At 44.7% G+C, this 16,556-nt stretch overlaps 2 protein-coding genes across 2 annotated transcripts; both read right to left on the bottom strand.

Annotated features, from left to right (window-relative positions):
* Window positions 1-110: 110 nt before the first annotated feature.
* On the bottom strand, window positions 111-11,578 carry LOC118279903 (uncharacterized). Its single transcript, XM_050702769.1, has 14 exons — window positions 11,563-11,578; window positions 10,632-10,658; window positions 8,945-8,965; window positions 7,812-7,853; window positions 7,057-7,101; window positions 5,353-5,385; window positions 4,330-4,359; window positions 3,681-3,698; window positions 2,496-2,531; window positions 2,291-2,391; window positions 1,237-1,333; window positions 1,018-1,169; window positions 478-664; window positions 111-407 (listed from the first exon to the last, which is right to left on the bottom strand). The coding sequence occupies exons 5-14, from the start codon at window positions 7,087-7,089 to the stop codon at window positions 186-188; spliced, it is 909 nt and encodes a 302-aa protein (XP_050558726.1). The 5' UTR covers window positions 7,090-7,101; window positions 7,812-7,853; window positions 8,945-8,965; window positions 10,632-10,658; window positions 11,563-11,578; the 3' UTR covers window positions 111-185.
* Window positions 11,579-11,913: 335 nt separating this feature from the next.
* On the bottom strand, window positions 11,914-16,289 carry LOC126912090 (uncharacterized). The gene is made up of 7 exons (XM_050702447.1): window positions 16,051-16,289; window positions 15,415-15,537; window positions 14,707-14,855; window positions 13,584-13,610; window positions 13,105-13,119; window positions 12,547-12,567; window positions 11,914-11,934 (listed from the first exon to the last, which is right to left on the bottom strand). Exons 1-7 carry the CDS (start codon window positions 16,172-16,174, stop codon window positions 11,914-11,916), a joined length of 480 nt encoding a protein of 159 aa, XP_050558404.1. The 5' UTR covers window positions 16,175-16,289.
* Between the last annotated feature and the right edge of the window lie 267 nt (window positions 16,290-16,556).

Below are 16,556 nucleotides of genomic sequence, written 5' to 3' on the forward strand. Positions count from 1 at the left end.
GCGCCGAACGCGCTCTCGTTTCGTTTTCGTTCAACGTAAAGCAAACTCGTACTAAGGGTACAGTTGTATGGACCGACTGGGACGGGAGAATGTAAAGTGAAACAAACATACACTTTGATACTCGTGATTGTATAATTGTAGATACTTACATACAAACAATACAAAAATCAAACGATACGAAATTCCTATGTTCCCATCCTCAGGTCCTGTTGTTGACAAAGCAAGTGCGACAGCAGCGCATAGAGGGCGTGGAGCGCGCGCTGCAGCAGCGGCGCGGGCGCAGGCGGCGCCAGGTTGCACCAGTTGCCCGTGCAGACGCACGCGTGGAAGCGCGCGTACAGCGAGATGCCGCGCGACAGCGGCAGCAGCGTCGCCATCGGGCTGGCGATGCAGCCGTTCTTCACGTTCTGAAACACAAGCCCTGTAGCTGTGTGTGCACACACACCGACGCAGCCATGTAGTGTATCTAGTACCCACTATGAGCGCCAGCTCCAGCTTGGCCAGCCGCTTGCTGCCGAAGTGCCTGCCCAGCAGCGGCCGGAACTTGGCGCGGCAGGTGCGCTGCGTGTACACGCCCGACAGGTCCGTCCAGCGGACTGCGCAGCCGCCGGTGAACCGCCCGTAGATGGAGCGCGGCTCCCGCGGGTTCTCCACGAAGTTGTGGCTGCGGGCGGACGAGGCAGGCACCAATTACTCCAGATACATACAAATACTTTGGAAACGTCTTAAATAGAATTGCCCGTCTTTCTGACTATCAATGAAACTAACCCCTAAGATGGTAACTTAAATTGTTCTGGATAAGAAGGAGTAAGAATCCTCATCCTCAAATACCTAACCCGAAAAAGTTTGGCAACGCAATGGTCCTCTGGTGTTGCTGGTGTCCTCGGGCAGCGACTGTTGCTTACCATCACAGATCCGCATCCTCGTCTGCAGCTATCTCGATACAGTGTTACTGACACCTCCAACTCAGACCTTTTATTTCCTTTATTGTTTGAAACATGCAGCAGTAACACTCACACGTCCATGCGCCGGCAATACTTCCTGAAGGAGGCGATGTGGCTTCGGGAGCGGGCGTCGACGGGCGCCAGCGGCAGGAAGTCTCCGCCGAACGCGTCAGCACAGTGCGCGCTGCGCGGGATCTCCGTGGTGGTCAGCCCGCAGACGAAGCACTGGACAGTGCGGGACACGGTCAGGTCAGGACTAGCTGCACTACCGAGCTGGACCCTGGCCACGTACCTTGCTGACGACGGGGGACTTGGAGAAGTCGTAGGCGGCAGGCGTGGTGACCGTGGTGGTGGGCTCGGACGGCGTGGGACACTTCGGTGCGCCTGACCTGAGGACCAGAGCCAGGGTTTATACAGGCGTACGCGACACGAGGGCCCCCTGGTGCAGTGCCGGCGTAAGGGCCACTGATACCCCGGGCGAAAATATTGTGGCGCCCACTTAACTCAAGTGGGCGCCAGTATTGCACCAAAAAAAAATCTCAATAAAAAAAAGGTAATTTAAAAAACTAAAAAACCCGACTGCGTTTCTTTATAATATTAAAATGAAAAAACCCTAAAACAAGAAAGTCATCGTAAAATTTAAGCAGTCGGGACCCATTCTAAATATAAAGACTTTGTGAGGGCACATACGGCTGGCTTTCTAAAATGGGTCCCGACTGCTTAAAGAACAATCTGCCTGCTGCGGTTTTTCCATCCGATTACAATGTGGGTATCTTCAAGTCTAGAGTGAATAGGCTCTTAAGAAACTAGTGCGCCTCACCATCAACGATTACATCACTACTTACCATCAGGTGGGATTGTAGTCAAGCATTAGTTTTTATCGAATAAAAAAAAATCCGCCATTTTGTTTTTTTATTATTTTGATATATCCAGTGTCACTCTCACAGTAAATACGAATCTAACGACACCTCTCAAGTCAAAATCCATCAAGCCGTTTAGGCTGCAGAGCGTGCCAAACAATTATACATACATACATACATACATGTAACAGAAAAAAACATAACCCTCCTTCTGGCGCAGTCGGGTAAAAATATGCAAATGCACAGAGCGTAGAGCCCAGTTCTGAGGGTTTGCACCAGGAGAGGCAAGAGACTCCAACTTCAGACCTTGGCGCCCCCCAGAATTTGTCGCCCTGGGCCATCGCCCAATCACTGCCCTGGGGCCTTAGTCTGCTATTACAATTGTGTCAGAATGGTCGATCACTGAGCAGTGCGAGAGGGACGGAGCTATATAGGTTGTATAGCTCCATCCCTCTCGCAATGCTGGCACTGGTGGCTGATACTCACTCTATGATCGTCCGGTTGAACTCCTCGGTGAGGTTCCACTCGTAGTCGTACGTCAGGTTGGCTAGGATGCCTAGGATCATATTGATGTCCAGGTCTGTGCCCTGCAGTTCAGTAGTATTATTCAATTTGCAATAAATGTAATGGACATGTATATTCAATCATTTTAATGCGCTCAAATTGTAATTAAGTAAATGTTTATACTCACAGTCAAATTGAGTTTGGGCCGCGGACGAGTCGTGCCCTACACAGTAGACAAACAAAACAATTTAATAATAAAAATAAAGCAACTGAAGCAACGTCACGCCTTTTATCCTCGAAGAGGTAGGCAGAGGTGCACATTACGGCACGTAATGCCGCTATACAATGTACACCCACTTTTCACCATTTGTGTTCATAGCTCTCCAGAGGTGGCGCTGTTAATAATTAGCTTTATTGTTTATATTTAGTTCAGAGATATCACTATGTAACATTTGTTTCAGTTCATGAATATACCTTATACCTTCGAACCATGTCTCCAAAATATTTTCTTTATCGACATTATACCCTTGCAAAGTTATATGTGTCATTATATCTTAACTAACTAACTAACTAATTCATAATTCATAATTCTTTATTGCAAATCCACAATAACACACAAATGTTATAAGTCCCATGTAATAGGGGGTGAGCCTATTGCCATATACTGGGCACAATTCCAGACTCCGTACTGAGAAATTTTCGAAAAACCGAAAAACCCTAGTAATTCTTTGCCCGACTCGGGAATCGAACCCGAAATCCCTTGTACGGCAGTCGCACTTGCGACTCGACCAACGGGGCAGTCAGTCAATAATAAAAATATTACTGCAACATTTCAACAAGTCATTTGGTATGCAGGTAACATGAACATCATGGTTTATGATTAAGTGTGGGAGAGCCATGCTTCGGCACTGCTGGGCCGGCTCGGAGTGATACCACAGCCTCACATACAATCGAGATGAAACGGTCACATTACCGATGAATAGGGTAGATGACTAATTTTTATTTCAACGTCCGTCTTGTAGATTATTTTAAAACATTAGACACGTATTCTTTATTTTGTTACGGAAACAAATACTTTCGAAGATAAATTGATTTGAAATATCGCGTGACATCACTTCTAAAAAAAAAAGGTACATTTTATATGTAGAAATGACGTATATTCTCCCACTCTTAAACTTCGATTCGTTTTATCTAAGTATTGTTACCTTATATGATAAATTAAAGAAAAATACGTGTCTAATATTTTTTCATTACCTAACTGACAGACTAAATAGATTTTAAAGTTTCATACCCCGTCATCATCCCTATTCTTAATGGCAAGTAAAAGATTATCAGTATATTTTAAGAAATGTAATGTAAATGTAATACTTACCGTATACCGCGGTTTTGGCTGAAACAACATACAAATATACAATAAATAAGTAATTCAACATATTTATCATGCTTCGAGGAACTAAATACAAAACATAACAAGTGTGGGAGAGGGAGAGCCACGACTCGGCACGATTGGGCCTCACCGAAAACCGACGTGAAACAACGCTTACGTTGTGTTTCGTTGTGTGAATGAGGTTCCCGGAGGCCCAATTTCCCCCCTTCCCAATCTTCGCAATCCTCGATTCCCCAAAAACCATTAAATTCCTATTTTCTAACTCTGGCAACGGCTCCGGCTTCAAAAAGCCGGCAACGCACTTGTAACGCCTCTGGTGTTTCCGATGTAACTACAGCGCGACTAGTATACTTTAGTTATTTCCATAGTGTCATGTCATATGGTATTCTCCTGTTAGGGAATGCTGCTGACATTCAGTCTTTTTGCTGCAGAAGAGAGCCATTCGATCAATTTATAATCTTAGTCCGAGGCACTCTCTTAGGGAACTGTGACTGTTGTCTCGTGTCGTAAACGTCACTTTTTTCTCTTCAGACTCTGGCAAACTGTTTCACACAAGGAATCTCGAAGCTAAATGCTCCGTGTGAGCGAGTGGCACAGCGTGGGGTAGCTAGTGAACAAGCAGTGTTGTACTCACCGTGATATCGAACGTCGTGTAGTCTGGAAACTGAAACCAAACATACATTCATTAACGATTGACTTGGCAGAATGCGTCGAGGTGTTCACGGCAGCCACCGTGGGCTCGCGTCCACGGCAGCCACCGTGGGCTCGTGTCCACGGCATCCACCGTGGGCTCGTGTCCACGGCAGCCACCGTGGGCTCGTGTCCACAGCAGCCACCGTGGGCTCGTGTCCACGGCAGCCACCGTGGGCTCGTGTCCACGGCAGCCACCGTGGGCTCGTGTCCACGGCAGCCACCGTGGGCTCGTGTCCACGGCAGCCACCGTGGGCTCGTGTCCACAGCAGCCACCGTGGGCTCGTGTCCACGGCAGCCACCGTGGGCTCGTGTCCACGACAGCCACTGTCGGCTCGTGTCCACGGCAGCCACCGTGGGCTCGTGTCCACGGCATCCACCGTGGGCTCGTGTCCACGGCAGCCACCGTGGGCTCGTGTCCACGGCAACCACCGTTGGCTCGTGTCCACGGCAGAAGTCGCCTCTGCCGTACCGCTGGTGTATAAAAGCGTCCACAGGCCGCAACGGATTTCAGTTTGTCTTGTATAGAAACTCATACAACTGCGTCCACTGATCCGCATCGTACGGACCGCTTATAGGCAATGTCTACATGCGATGCATACTGATGATATGAAATACCGATACCAAAAATCCGAGTAAAAGTGGACCCATCCGATTGCTGTCGATACAGTGGACGCAGTCTAAAATATTAATCCGTTTGATGCAGGTCTGTGTTCACCTTAATAGCTAACGACATATACGACACTTGAGTTGAAGTTGACTTGAGTAAAAAGTTCAAAACTATTAGCAACTTTTCGGGAGAGCCATGCTTCGGCACCGCGGGACCGGCCCAGTGATACCACGGCCTCACAGAAGACCGACGTGAAACAACGCTTGCGTTGTGTTTCAATGGGCGTTGGCGATTGCTTACCATCCGGTGATCTAGATGCTCGTTTGCCGTTACGCTATTACATAAAAAAGTGCTTACCTGCCAATCTTGAGCAACGGACCTGGTGCTAACCTATAGAAAAACAAACGAAAATAACATTAAAACAGCTAACAGACATACAATTGGAAAGTTTGCAACATGACACAGTACACAGTCGTGCATACGCCAGTAGCACACTCCACTGCTGGACAATGAGCCTCATCTATAGAAGATGGATGTGCCATCACCACGGCTGGATTGGAGACCGCAGTTTAAGGGAGCGACACACTTATTGCATGCCATACTTCAGCACTGCAGGGCCGGCTCGACCGGAGTCATACCACGGCCTCACAGAAAATGTGTTGTGTGAGTGAGGTTACCGGAGGCCCAAATACCCTTCTCAATCTTCCCAATCCCCGACAACCCATACTTTCTAACCTTCAAAAGACTGGCAACGCACTTGTAACGCCTCTGTTGTTTCGGTTGTCCATGAGTGGCGGCGATTGCTTACCATCAGGTGATCCGTCTACTCGTTTACCAGCTTATACCATAAAAAAGAGTAGTGACACAGTGGCCACAAAACTGCTGCAAGCATTTGGCGACACGTGACACGTCACAATACAGATACTAATATGGCTCTAGGTCCAGTCAATGTATGAGACAGGCTTATTTTTACGGGACAAGCCCGCCACAACCTCCCGTACCGCTGCAACTCCTGTGCACCAGGATCTACAGTAGATGCAACCATGAAAACACCGGAACATTGAAGTCCGGCGCGTCCCAGGGAAATGAATGACTGTCTTGAATCACGCAACGAAATCAGAAGATGTTATTAGAGGAGAAGAAAAAGAAGTATGAGACAGGCTGCTGGCGCCACGACTCGCGAATCCTGGGGCCTTAGTCTGCTATTACAATTGTGTCAGAATGGTCGATCACTGAACATTGCAAGAGGGACGGAGCTATACAACCTACATAGCTCCGTCCCTCTTGCACTGCTCAGTGTGCAAGACTAAGGCCCCTGGGAGGTGACAATGGAGCCGGTGGTTTTGTTCACTAGATGGCGCTGGTGTGAACCCCTCCTTCCTCGTCCAATAGGGAAGGAGTGTCACAGCATTGGTCGTTGTAATGTTGGACAGCTGTTCCTACCCTTGTCCTCATTGTATTCTACTCTCACGTGACTACACGGCGACGCTTGTAAAAAATATGAAATCAGAAAAAAAACTTCACGCCTTTTATCCCCGAAGGCAGGCAGAGGTGCACATTACAGCACGTTATGCCGCTATACAACGTACACCCACAATTCACCATTGGTGTTATAAGTCCCATGTAAGGCAGTTGTCCCACCAACGGCGAGTGAACGACTAACTATCGGCTATTTTCTCGCTCAAGAAACGTACAATAGATATACTTTCCATGTAAACAAAAGAGATGCATATACAAATAGTTGATCGCTGACTGTTCACACTGCCGGCGAGTGCTCGCTTCACTTGTTTGTTTTTGTTTTTACTCGTTTTCACTCGTTTCTAGTTCTAGCTCTACTCGTTACTCGTTCATCGTTGCCGGTGGGATAACTGCCTAATAGGGGTGAGTCTATTGCCATATACTGGGCATAATACCAGACTACGTGCTACTACTGAGAGAAAAAAGCCCAGTAATACTTTGGCCGACCCTGGACCCCTTGTCCAGCAGACGAGGCAGACACTTAATTTGTTAATTAAAAAAACATTAAACAACAGGTGTAACGAATTTTAAAGTTATACTCACAGCCGCTGTACCAGGCGTCACTTCTTTCGTCATGTTGGCTGGAGTCTGAGAACAAAAGAGGAACCAAGAGTCAAAATGAAATAATCTTGTGACATTTTCGTAATAACTATCGTGAGTTAATGTAGTATTCATTTACTAAAAAAAAAACGGTTTTCTCACGTAAATTAATGGAGAAAAACTCTACTAGTTTCGAGTCATAGTAGGGTGCGCGACGTCGCCGCGTCTTCGGACGCTGTTCATAATGAAGAGTCCCTCTACGACTCGAAACTAGTAGAGGTTTTCTCCGTAAATTAACACGAGTAAACCGACTGATTTTTAGGTAATCTTGTGATACGTAATTATTGTTGTGGAGGCAAAGTAAGTACCTCCTCCGCCCGCGACAGGACACTGCTGGACTGAGGACCTCCTATACAAAAGCGGATGCTGTAAGCCTCGCTTGGTAAACGGGTTGGAGATCGCAGTTTAAAAGGATCCGTTTATTAAATGCTAATCAACGGATACATTAGAAAAAAATCTTATTTTTAAGAATTTACTGTCTTCAACTTTTGCAAATAACTTTTTAAGGCCCCTCGACTCACATAGCGCGACTTGCGTACGTTACAACGTTTGGTTACACTTTTGCAGGCTTAATATACCTAGTACACACACAACGTCACGCCTTTTATCCCCGAAGGGGTAGGCAGAGGTGACTACGCCCCTGTGCTCTACACTAAAATGTACAAAGTGAGTACTGTAAAGTAAAATCGAATACTTACACTTGTCTCCTCCTCTGGAGTAAACTCATATTCGGCGTTTATCTAAAAGAAAATATATTAAAACATGTTATAAGTGTAGACAAACATACAACAAGCTAAATGTGTACAGTGGAGAATGGGCCGGTTCGACCGGAGTTATACCACGGTCTCACACAGTGCTGGCGTTAGGGGGGGGGGCGTGATGGGGCGATAGCCCAGGGCGACAAATTCTGGGGGGCGCCAAAAAAATTAAAAAATATATATTTATTAAAAAGAGGAGCTACAAAACTTTCTACGTCCGCGTCGTTAGCCCTGGGTAAAGCTAAAGGAAAGATGAAATTCTTACGGCGCATTCCAATAACCTACCTATCGGTAGATTTGCCTACCAGCGGTAGAATTTTGACATAAGCTCCATACAAAATGTGTCAAAATTCTACCGCTGCGCTGGTAGGCAAATCTACCGATAGGTAGGTTATTGGAATGCGCCGTTAATGTAATTTTACTTGGGATCAGCAAAAAACTAACACTTGGTATTCCTTCTCTCAAGTGGGCGCCATAATATTTTCGCCCGGGGTATCAGTGGCTCCTACGCCGGCACTGGTCTCACAAAAACCCGACGTGAAACAACGCTTGCGTTGTGTTCCGTTGTGTAAGTGAGGTTACCGTGACTCAGCTATGCTATGCTTTTTATATGGATAGAGCATGCTATGGATGGCTTCCCTACTATCAATACATCGCATACTTGAGCTGCGCATCTTACACAACTTAGCTATCTTTTTTTTTTTTTTTGAAGGCGAAAATCGTCCAATGACTTCTCCCGCCTTGGGTGAGGCGGGAGGGAGTGTCAGACTCTTACTGACTAAAAACCACCCCGTTCCTTCTCCTGCTTTGAGCCGGAGCCCCGGTAACCTTTTACGTTGTCCGCAGCTCCGGATCGGACATCAGCCCTACTGGGGCCCGTCTGTGGTGGTCTGGCTCTTTGAGGCGCGCGCGAAACGCGACGCGCCGTACGCACGGGTCTGGTTCTGGTCGGGCGGCGAGCTACCCTTGCTCGCCGTCCGCAGACCCGCAACTTAGCTATCTACATAGCACATCTCTGATGGCACATACCTACATAGCACGCAATCATGTTGTAAAGATATAAATATACTCACTGTTTCTGTAGGCTTGGGAGGCTGAGGAATAAAAGATTACAGACATTAAGAACGCAATCGTACAATAGGGATGATGACGGGGTACAAAAAAAATAAATCTAATTAGTCCGTCAGTTAGGTAACGAAAAAATATTAGACACGTGTTTTTTTATTAGGTCATATAAGACAACAATACTTTGATAAAACGAATCAAACGTTTAGGAGTGGGAGCAATTACGTAATTTCTACGTATAAAACGTACTTAGAAGTGACGTCACGCGATATATCAAATCAATATAATTATCTTCGAAAGTATTTGTTGCCGTGAGAAAATAAAAAATACGTGTGTAATGTTTTAAAATAATCTACAAGACGGACATTGAAATAAAAATTAGTCATCTATCTTATTCATTCATTAAACTATAGCGTTTTAAAACTACGTTTAAAAAACTGTAGGTACCCACTAGTCAATAGTGATACCCAGGTAGGTAAAATTTTTTGTTTTTTTTTTTGGAACCTGATTTTTGTTTTAAACGTCGTTTATTTCTTACTGTTTAGGATATGAAGAGATGACAGAAATAAATAAAATTGGGCCACATCATCATCTGATGATCATCATTTCAAGTCTCTGAATGGTTGAATAATTTTATGCAATTATCAGAATAAACGTAACATATGCTTAAAACTTGAGGGTTGCCCTCGATTTCCTTGGCATCTCATCACCAGATATTGACCTGGGGCCTTAGTCTGCTATTACAATTGTGTCAGTCATCAGTGCAAGAGGGACGGAGCTATGTAGGTTGTATAGCTCCTTCCCTCTTGCACTGCTCAATGATCGACCATTGTGACACAATTGTAATAGCAGACTAAGGCCCCAGGGGGCAACAGTACCAACTTGGAATACCCTACCAAAGGAAAAGAAACAATCACGCAAACTGTCGGCAATTGTCTAAGTAATCGATGTACAAATCTACGAAGTATCGTGAAAATGACATCGTTCCCGTTCTAACTATAAGTGTCTAAACACACTATGCCGAGGATACAATACGCGACAGAAGTTTGGCATGATTATGCCTGCAATGCTATTTGAATTACTGGCGACACATTATGCCGAATATTTTTTTTTTTACATTTAATGGGTCGACGTTTGGCCGCTATCTCACCTGATGGTAAGTGATGATGCGGCCTACGGTGGAGCACGTCTGCCCATAAGCAACCTATTCACTCGGGCCTTGAAGACACCCAAGATATACCCATCAGGAAACACAGACTCCGGCAAGGAGTTCCACTCCCTAGCAGTTCGCACAAGGAAGCTTGAAGCGAAGCGCTTCGTGTTCGAGCGCATCCAGCTGGTATTTGGCCGAGCCGTTCCAAAGGTGAGAACAGTACTCCATACGTCATATCAGCCGAATACGTTGGAACGTAAAATCAGCCGCAGAACTTCGGCAGCGTACGTTCGGCATAGTGTGTTTAGACACTAACTGCCACACTCAGAGTCATTTAATGCTTACTTAAAGTATTCTTTAGTAACGATTTTGTATGGAAAACAATTGCTAAGGACTGGGTTAAATAACCATTAAATGACTCTGAGTGCGCGAGTGAGAGCGTTTGTCCACCGCCGCCGGCACATCGGCGTAAAAATCTCGGGCGACGACCGAGCGGTCACTGGCATTCTTACAAGGGTCTATACTGTATAATATATACGTACTGTTGGCGGTGTCGTAGGCACTGTTGCCTGAAAAGAGAAAAAGAAATAAAAAATAAAATTAATATACATACATACATATCGTCACGCCTTTAATCTCCGAAGGGGTAGGCAGAGGTGCACAATATGGAACAAACTGCCACTATGTACACCCACTTTTCACGATTTCTATTGTAAGTCCCATGTAATAGGGGGTGAGCCTATTGCCATATACCGGGCGCGTTTCCAGACTCCGTGCTACCACTGAGAAATTTTCGAAAAACCGAAACAAGACCAGTAATACTTTGCCCGACCCGGGATTCGAACCCCGGCAGTCGTACTTGCCGGCCCGGCAGTCGTACTTGCAACCACTCGGCCAACGAGACAGTCCTTTATAATTAATATACCTACTCGTATTATTAATTAATTTATCATGATCGACTAATATACAGCAGTGGACTGCTATAGGCTGATGATGATGATGATGATGACTAATATACTAGAGTAGCGCGAACAATGCATTACTGTGCGGCGCCGGCGCCCAGTGATCGTCGCGATCCCCTACGGCCGGTGTTTCCTGCGGCGACTGGGGCGTGAGGGAGGGGGGAGGACAGGAGGACCATTCCACCTGCTCCCCCTCCTCCTTAGCTAGCATGACTGCTACACAGAAAGAACAGACAGCTCCCCCGTTGATTCAAAATTAGGTAGACAGGTACTAGGCGATCAGATTGACAGAAGAAATGTTTCGTAATAATAGCGAGTGACCCCTGTAGTGTGACATGTTTGTATGATTTAAAATCAAGAACCATGCGATACCAAGTATTTGGTAAATTTTTTTTTTAAACTTATTTTAAGCAGAATCTTCGTGTAGAGACTCTATTCAACCTGTATTCATCAGCGCTTCTTGATGTATATGGGTATTTTGTTACACGTTGTATACTGTACATATACTTACCGCTGGCGCTGCCCCTGTTCCCTGCGCACAAAAGAAAATTAAAATTAAAAAAAAAACATATTCGTAAAATTCATTCATTTATCTAGAGTACATGCAACGTCACCTTTATCCCCGAAGGGGTAGGCAGAGGAGCATTTGCGCATGCCGCTATGCAATGTACACCCACTTTTCACCATTTGTGTTATAATAAGTCCCGTGTAATAGGGGGACAATTCCAGACCCCGTGCTACTACTGAGAAATTTTCGGAAAACCGAAAAATGCTCGGTAATGCTTTGCCCGACCCGGGACTTTGATGTGTATGATTTAAGACTTTGACAGCCAACAAAAATGTGTTGAAGACAAATCCTCGGCTAGCCGGTCATTAATACCCCCTGTAGCGTTTAATGTGTTATCAAAGTTTGTAGAAAGGTAAAGGGTTACTTTAGGTGATCCCACATTTTATCCCACTTTTAGTTAAGAGATGATTTAAGGCTTATTTGTGAAAACAGCCATCCCATACAGTTTGGGCCTTTCTCATTTTAACACTAACATTAAAACTTAAGACGGGATATTTACCATGTCTATGAGTTTCCGATAAATCGGCACTGTTGCAAGCGCCATGATCACGGATGAACTGGAGTATATGCGGGTGGATGTTTATGAGCAGACAAATCGGTCTACCGTCTTTCTAGTTTGTTTTTTGCTGACACCGCTACCACTGTCATTTGTATCACTTGAAACTCGATTCACTTTCTTGTATGTCGAGAATTGAATCGAGTTACAAGTGATACAAGTGACAGTGGTAGCGGTGTCGTTAACAAAAAACATAACCCTCCTTCTGGCGCAGTCGGGTAAAAACGAAACGAACGACATAATTAAACATAGTTAAGATCCCATCTTAAGTTCTAATGTTAGTGTTAGTGACTATGTCAGTTTAAAAACTTATATTTCTCCTTTTGACTCGCATTCTTATAAGGGTCTATATATACTGTATATATACTTACAGCTGGCGATGCCGCTGATCCCTGCGCAAAAAAGAAAATTAAAATTAAAACCATAATTAATATACTCGTCAAATTAAAAAACGAGAGCGCGTTCGGTGCTCTGATTGGCCGGCGCGAAGCAACAAATGAGAGAGCCGAACGCGCTCTCGACGTAAGGGCCTATGCACACCACGTTTTTTAAACGCGCCACACCAGATGCACGTGAATAAATACAAACGTAATAAGGTTAATAAGATTCAAGAATCATGCTTCGGCACTGCTGGGCCGTCTCGACCGGAGTGATACCACGGCCTCACAGAAAACCGACGTAAAACTACGCATGCGTTGTGTTTCGTTGCGTGTGAAGGATACCGGAAGCCCAATTTCCTCCCCAATCTTCCCAATCCCCGCTTCCCCCAACAACCCTTAAATTCCTAACCGCCAAAAGACGACAAGACACTTGTAACTCCTCTGGTGTTTCTAGTGTCCATGGGCGGCGGCGATTGCTTACCATTAGGTGATTCGTCTGCTCGTTTACGAGCTTATACCATAAAAAATAATAAGATACTTTATACTTACTGTCGCATTTCCTCCCTGGGGAAAAAAGAAAAAAAATATTGTAAAAAATAAAGGCGCAATAATTAAAGAAATAATTCAGCGTAGCGGCTCTTATCCAGGAAGGTGCACAGACTCACAAATTTTACAAAATGTTTTATTATTGTGATAAAAATAAAACTAATGAGTATACAAAAACAGTGTCTTCGGCAAAGTTGTTTGTAATCATGAGTACAATCACGTGTTTAAGTATCGTTCACTAATTACCAGTCACCCTGTATATTACTACAAAGCAGATAAAGCCAATACTAGCTTTCTGCCCCCGACTTCACCCGCATGTCCAAAATCATAACAAACCTTCCTAAAGAATCACATAATTCTACTGGTTGAAACCGTACAAAAATTGTGCAGTAGTTTTTGTGATTAGCACGTCCATACAGACAGACGAAATAGACTAAATAAGTGGGGATTATATTAGTATTATATTGTTATCACTCTCTTACCTGTCTTCTTCCATCCAGCGCAGTGTTCTGAAATGTAAAGGTAAGGAAATATAATTATACGTTTAACACGGGATATATAGACATCGAGAGGCGAAGACAGAAGATAGATGAATAAGTATTAGGAAATAACTTTTTTTTAAAACGTTGCCCCACGCTCGGATTTTCTCCTGTGTCGTGGGTGCGTTTACAAACATACAAGTTCACATACACATGACACCCAGACCCGAAACAACCATTTGTGGATCACACAAAGAGTTGCTTCGTGCGGGAATGGAACCCGCTACACGTTGCACGGCAGCCAGTTGCCCAGCCACCGCGCCAACCGTGCAGTCTTCAGGTTCATATAAATATACCATGTTTGTACAATGCCTGCTTAGTATCTGAAAATTCAGGCTTCTTGTTTTATCCACAACGAAGTTATAGGCGATCGAAATTGGCCTGAATGGCTTCGAGAAAAGGATTGTACGGCCGTGCCGCTTTTTTGTCAGACTTAGCGTGCCCCCAGATTATGAGATGCAAGCACCAACCTCTTTTAAATTTTAAGAAACCCTAGCTATGTAAAGAGATAGGTAATACTTAACGATGTTTGAAGAAAAGTAAAGGTTTAATCAAATCTCCCACATGTTATCCCACTTTTAGTGAAGAAATCATTTGGGGCTGGTTTTTGAAAACAGCCAGTACCCTTATTACAAGTTTGCTTTACGTTTAAAATAATCGAAACGAGAGCACGTTCGGCTCTCTGATTGGTTAGTTCATTCGAGCCGACCAATCAGACCGCCAACCAATTAGGCGCTCTCGTTTGGATTAATTTAAACGTAAAGTAAACTCATACTAAGGGTACAGACCACCACAGATGGGGCCCATTAGGGCCGATGCCCGATCCGGAGCTGCGGACAACGTAAAAGGTTACCGGGGCTCCGGCTCAAAGCAGGACAACAATTTGTATGGGGCTTATGTCAAAATACTATCTCTAGTAGGCAAATCTACCGATAGACAGGTTATTGGAATTGGCCGTTAATCAGTAAGAGTCTGACACTCCCTCTCGCCTCGCCCAAGGTGGGAGAAGTCATTGGATGATTTTCCCCCATCAAGAAAAAAAAAGGATAAAGAGGTGTTCACTTACTGTGTACGTGTGTGCGGATCGAGTGGGGGTCAGCCTGAATATCGTGGTGGTGGACAGGTCGTCCACGCTCTCATCCAGGTCTATTACGTCTGCCGGATCCTCGGCAACGCTCTCTATGTCGTGGCCAGCGAGGATCTCCTTCAACGCACCTGTTGGATAGTTTCAAACAGTCATAAATGAGGGTTCGCTCACCACCTATTACATGGGACTTACAACACAAATTGTGAAAAGTAGGTGTACATTGTACAGTGGCATTACGTGCCATAATGTGCACCTCTGCCTACTCCTTTGGGGATAAAAGGCGTGACGATATATAAATGTATAAACGAGTGATACCGTCTTTTACACACAAAATGACGCTCACGTAGCGTATTCTACTTGTGTATGTATGTGTGATAGAAATAATACGATTTGTAGATAATTAAAAAAAATAAAAATGCTCATGGATTTTTTTTTTTGTGATATAAACCGGTAAGCGAGACCACAGATCTCCTGATAGTAAGCAATCACCGCCGCCCATGAACACTTCAAACACCAGAGAATCGGAGATTTGGGTTATTGGGCCTCCAGTAACCTCACTCACACAACGCAAGCGTTGTTTCACGTCGGTTTTCTGTGAGGCCGTGGTATCACTCCGGTCGAGCCCGTCAGAATAAATACGTCAAATCAGAAATAGCCAATAACACCCACACCTAGGGGAAACCTTACCTTTAATGTATCTCATATCTGCGTGAGTACTGAAGCTGGAGCTCTCCTCTCCGAATCTTCTGATCCTCGTGAACGATCGGTTGAGGGTGGAATCCATCATCATCGTCGCCACCGTGTGCACCTCTGCAGACAATTCATAGTGTAGCATCATGGCGACATAGCATTAAACGGATCTAAGCTGTGAAACTATGTAACCATTTCCACTGATACTAAGCTATGTAGCTTTGCGAGAATGCGATGTATCGATACAAAGGGAAGCCTTTCATAGCACCCATCTTTCCAAATAACATCTATATAAAGTCAGTTTCCATCAGTACTACGCTATGTGTACCAATGAATATGATAGGTGGAAACCAAACGCATCCACAGCAACGTAGCATAGCACATCTCTGGTGGAAAATCTCGCTAAGACATTGCAGTTTAAAATGTTCAGGTTTATCAGAGAGCGCTGTTGCCTGGTCTCCATTAAAGCACAGCTTACACGCTCCATTCACAATAGATGATTACTGAGAAACTTGATTGCAGTTTCAAATGTTCAGGTTTATCAGAGAGCGCTGTTGCTCGGTCTCCATTGAAGCACAGCTCCGTATACTCTCCATTCACAATAGATGATTATTGAGGATATGAAGTACGTACCACCATAGAAATCATACAGGTCACGTCCAGGATTCTCGTCCGCGTCCTGGTGGTAATAGTCGTTGTACTCCAAGTTGCAGGGCTCCACCACCACAGCCACCAGCAGCACCACACCCCCCCACATCCCTGCCAGAGGTAAGTAGACCTCAACCACTCAATTCATTAATTTAAATAACTAAAACTTGTTTTGTGATTATAGCCAAAAAGTATAAATAAATATAGAAGGGTGAAATGTCAGTGCCATCACTGTACGGTGATGTAAAAAGTTTTTATAAGGATTTTCTAGATTATACAGCTAGTTTTCCCGGCAAAATTCGTACCGCCTCAAACATTTTGTTCATCACCTATTAAACCTTCCCTGGATTTCTTCCACAAATAATTCGTAAGACCATTTACCAAATATGGATATGATAGGATCACCTATAGCATTAAAGACTGATGACTGTTGATGAAGCGAAAAGATGAGTTCCATAGTCTCTACCACCCCCATTTGCCAGGGGTGAGAT

The sequence above is a fragment of the Spodoptera frugiperda genome, chromosome 22 (genome assembly GCF_023101765.2).
Source record: "Spodoptera frugiperda isolate SF20-4 chromosome 22, AGI-APGP_CSIRO_Sfru_2.0, whole genome shotgun sequence".
Classification (NCBI taxonomy): domain Eukaryota; kingdom Metazoa; phylum Arthropoda; class Insecta; order Lepidoptera; family Noctuidae; genus Spodoptera; species Spodoptera frugiperda.

Excerpts from the sequence above, each read along its gene's own strand:
- LOC118279903 (XM_050702769.1), bottom strand. The coding sequence starts at position 7,089 with ATGACGAAAGAAGTGACGCCTGGTACAGCGGCT. Across the intron at positions 4,360-5,352 it reads CCGTTGCTCAAGATTGGCAG|TTTCCAGACTACACGACGTT; the intron begins GTAAGCACTTTT and ends GTTTGGTTTCAG. Across the intron at positions 1,334-2,290 it reads TTCAACCGGACGATCATAGA|GTCAGGCGCACCGAAGTGTC; the intron begins GTGAGTATCAGC and ends TCTGGTCCTCAG.
- LOC126912090 (XM_050702447.1), bottom strand. The coding sequence starts at position 16,174 with ATGTGGGGGGGTGTGGTGCTGCTGGTGGCTGTGGTGGTGGAGCCCTGC. Across the intron at positions 15,538-16,050 it reads CCTGTATGATTTCTATGGTG|AGGTGCACACGGTGGCGACG; the intron begins GTACGTACTTCA and ends AATTGTCTGCAG. Across the intron at positions 11,935-12,546 it reads GATCAGCGGCATCGCCAGCT|GGGGTATTAATGACCGGCTA; the intron begins GTAAGTATATAT and ends TAAACGCTACAG.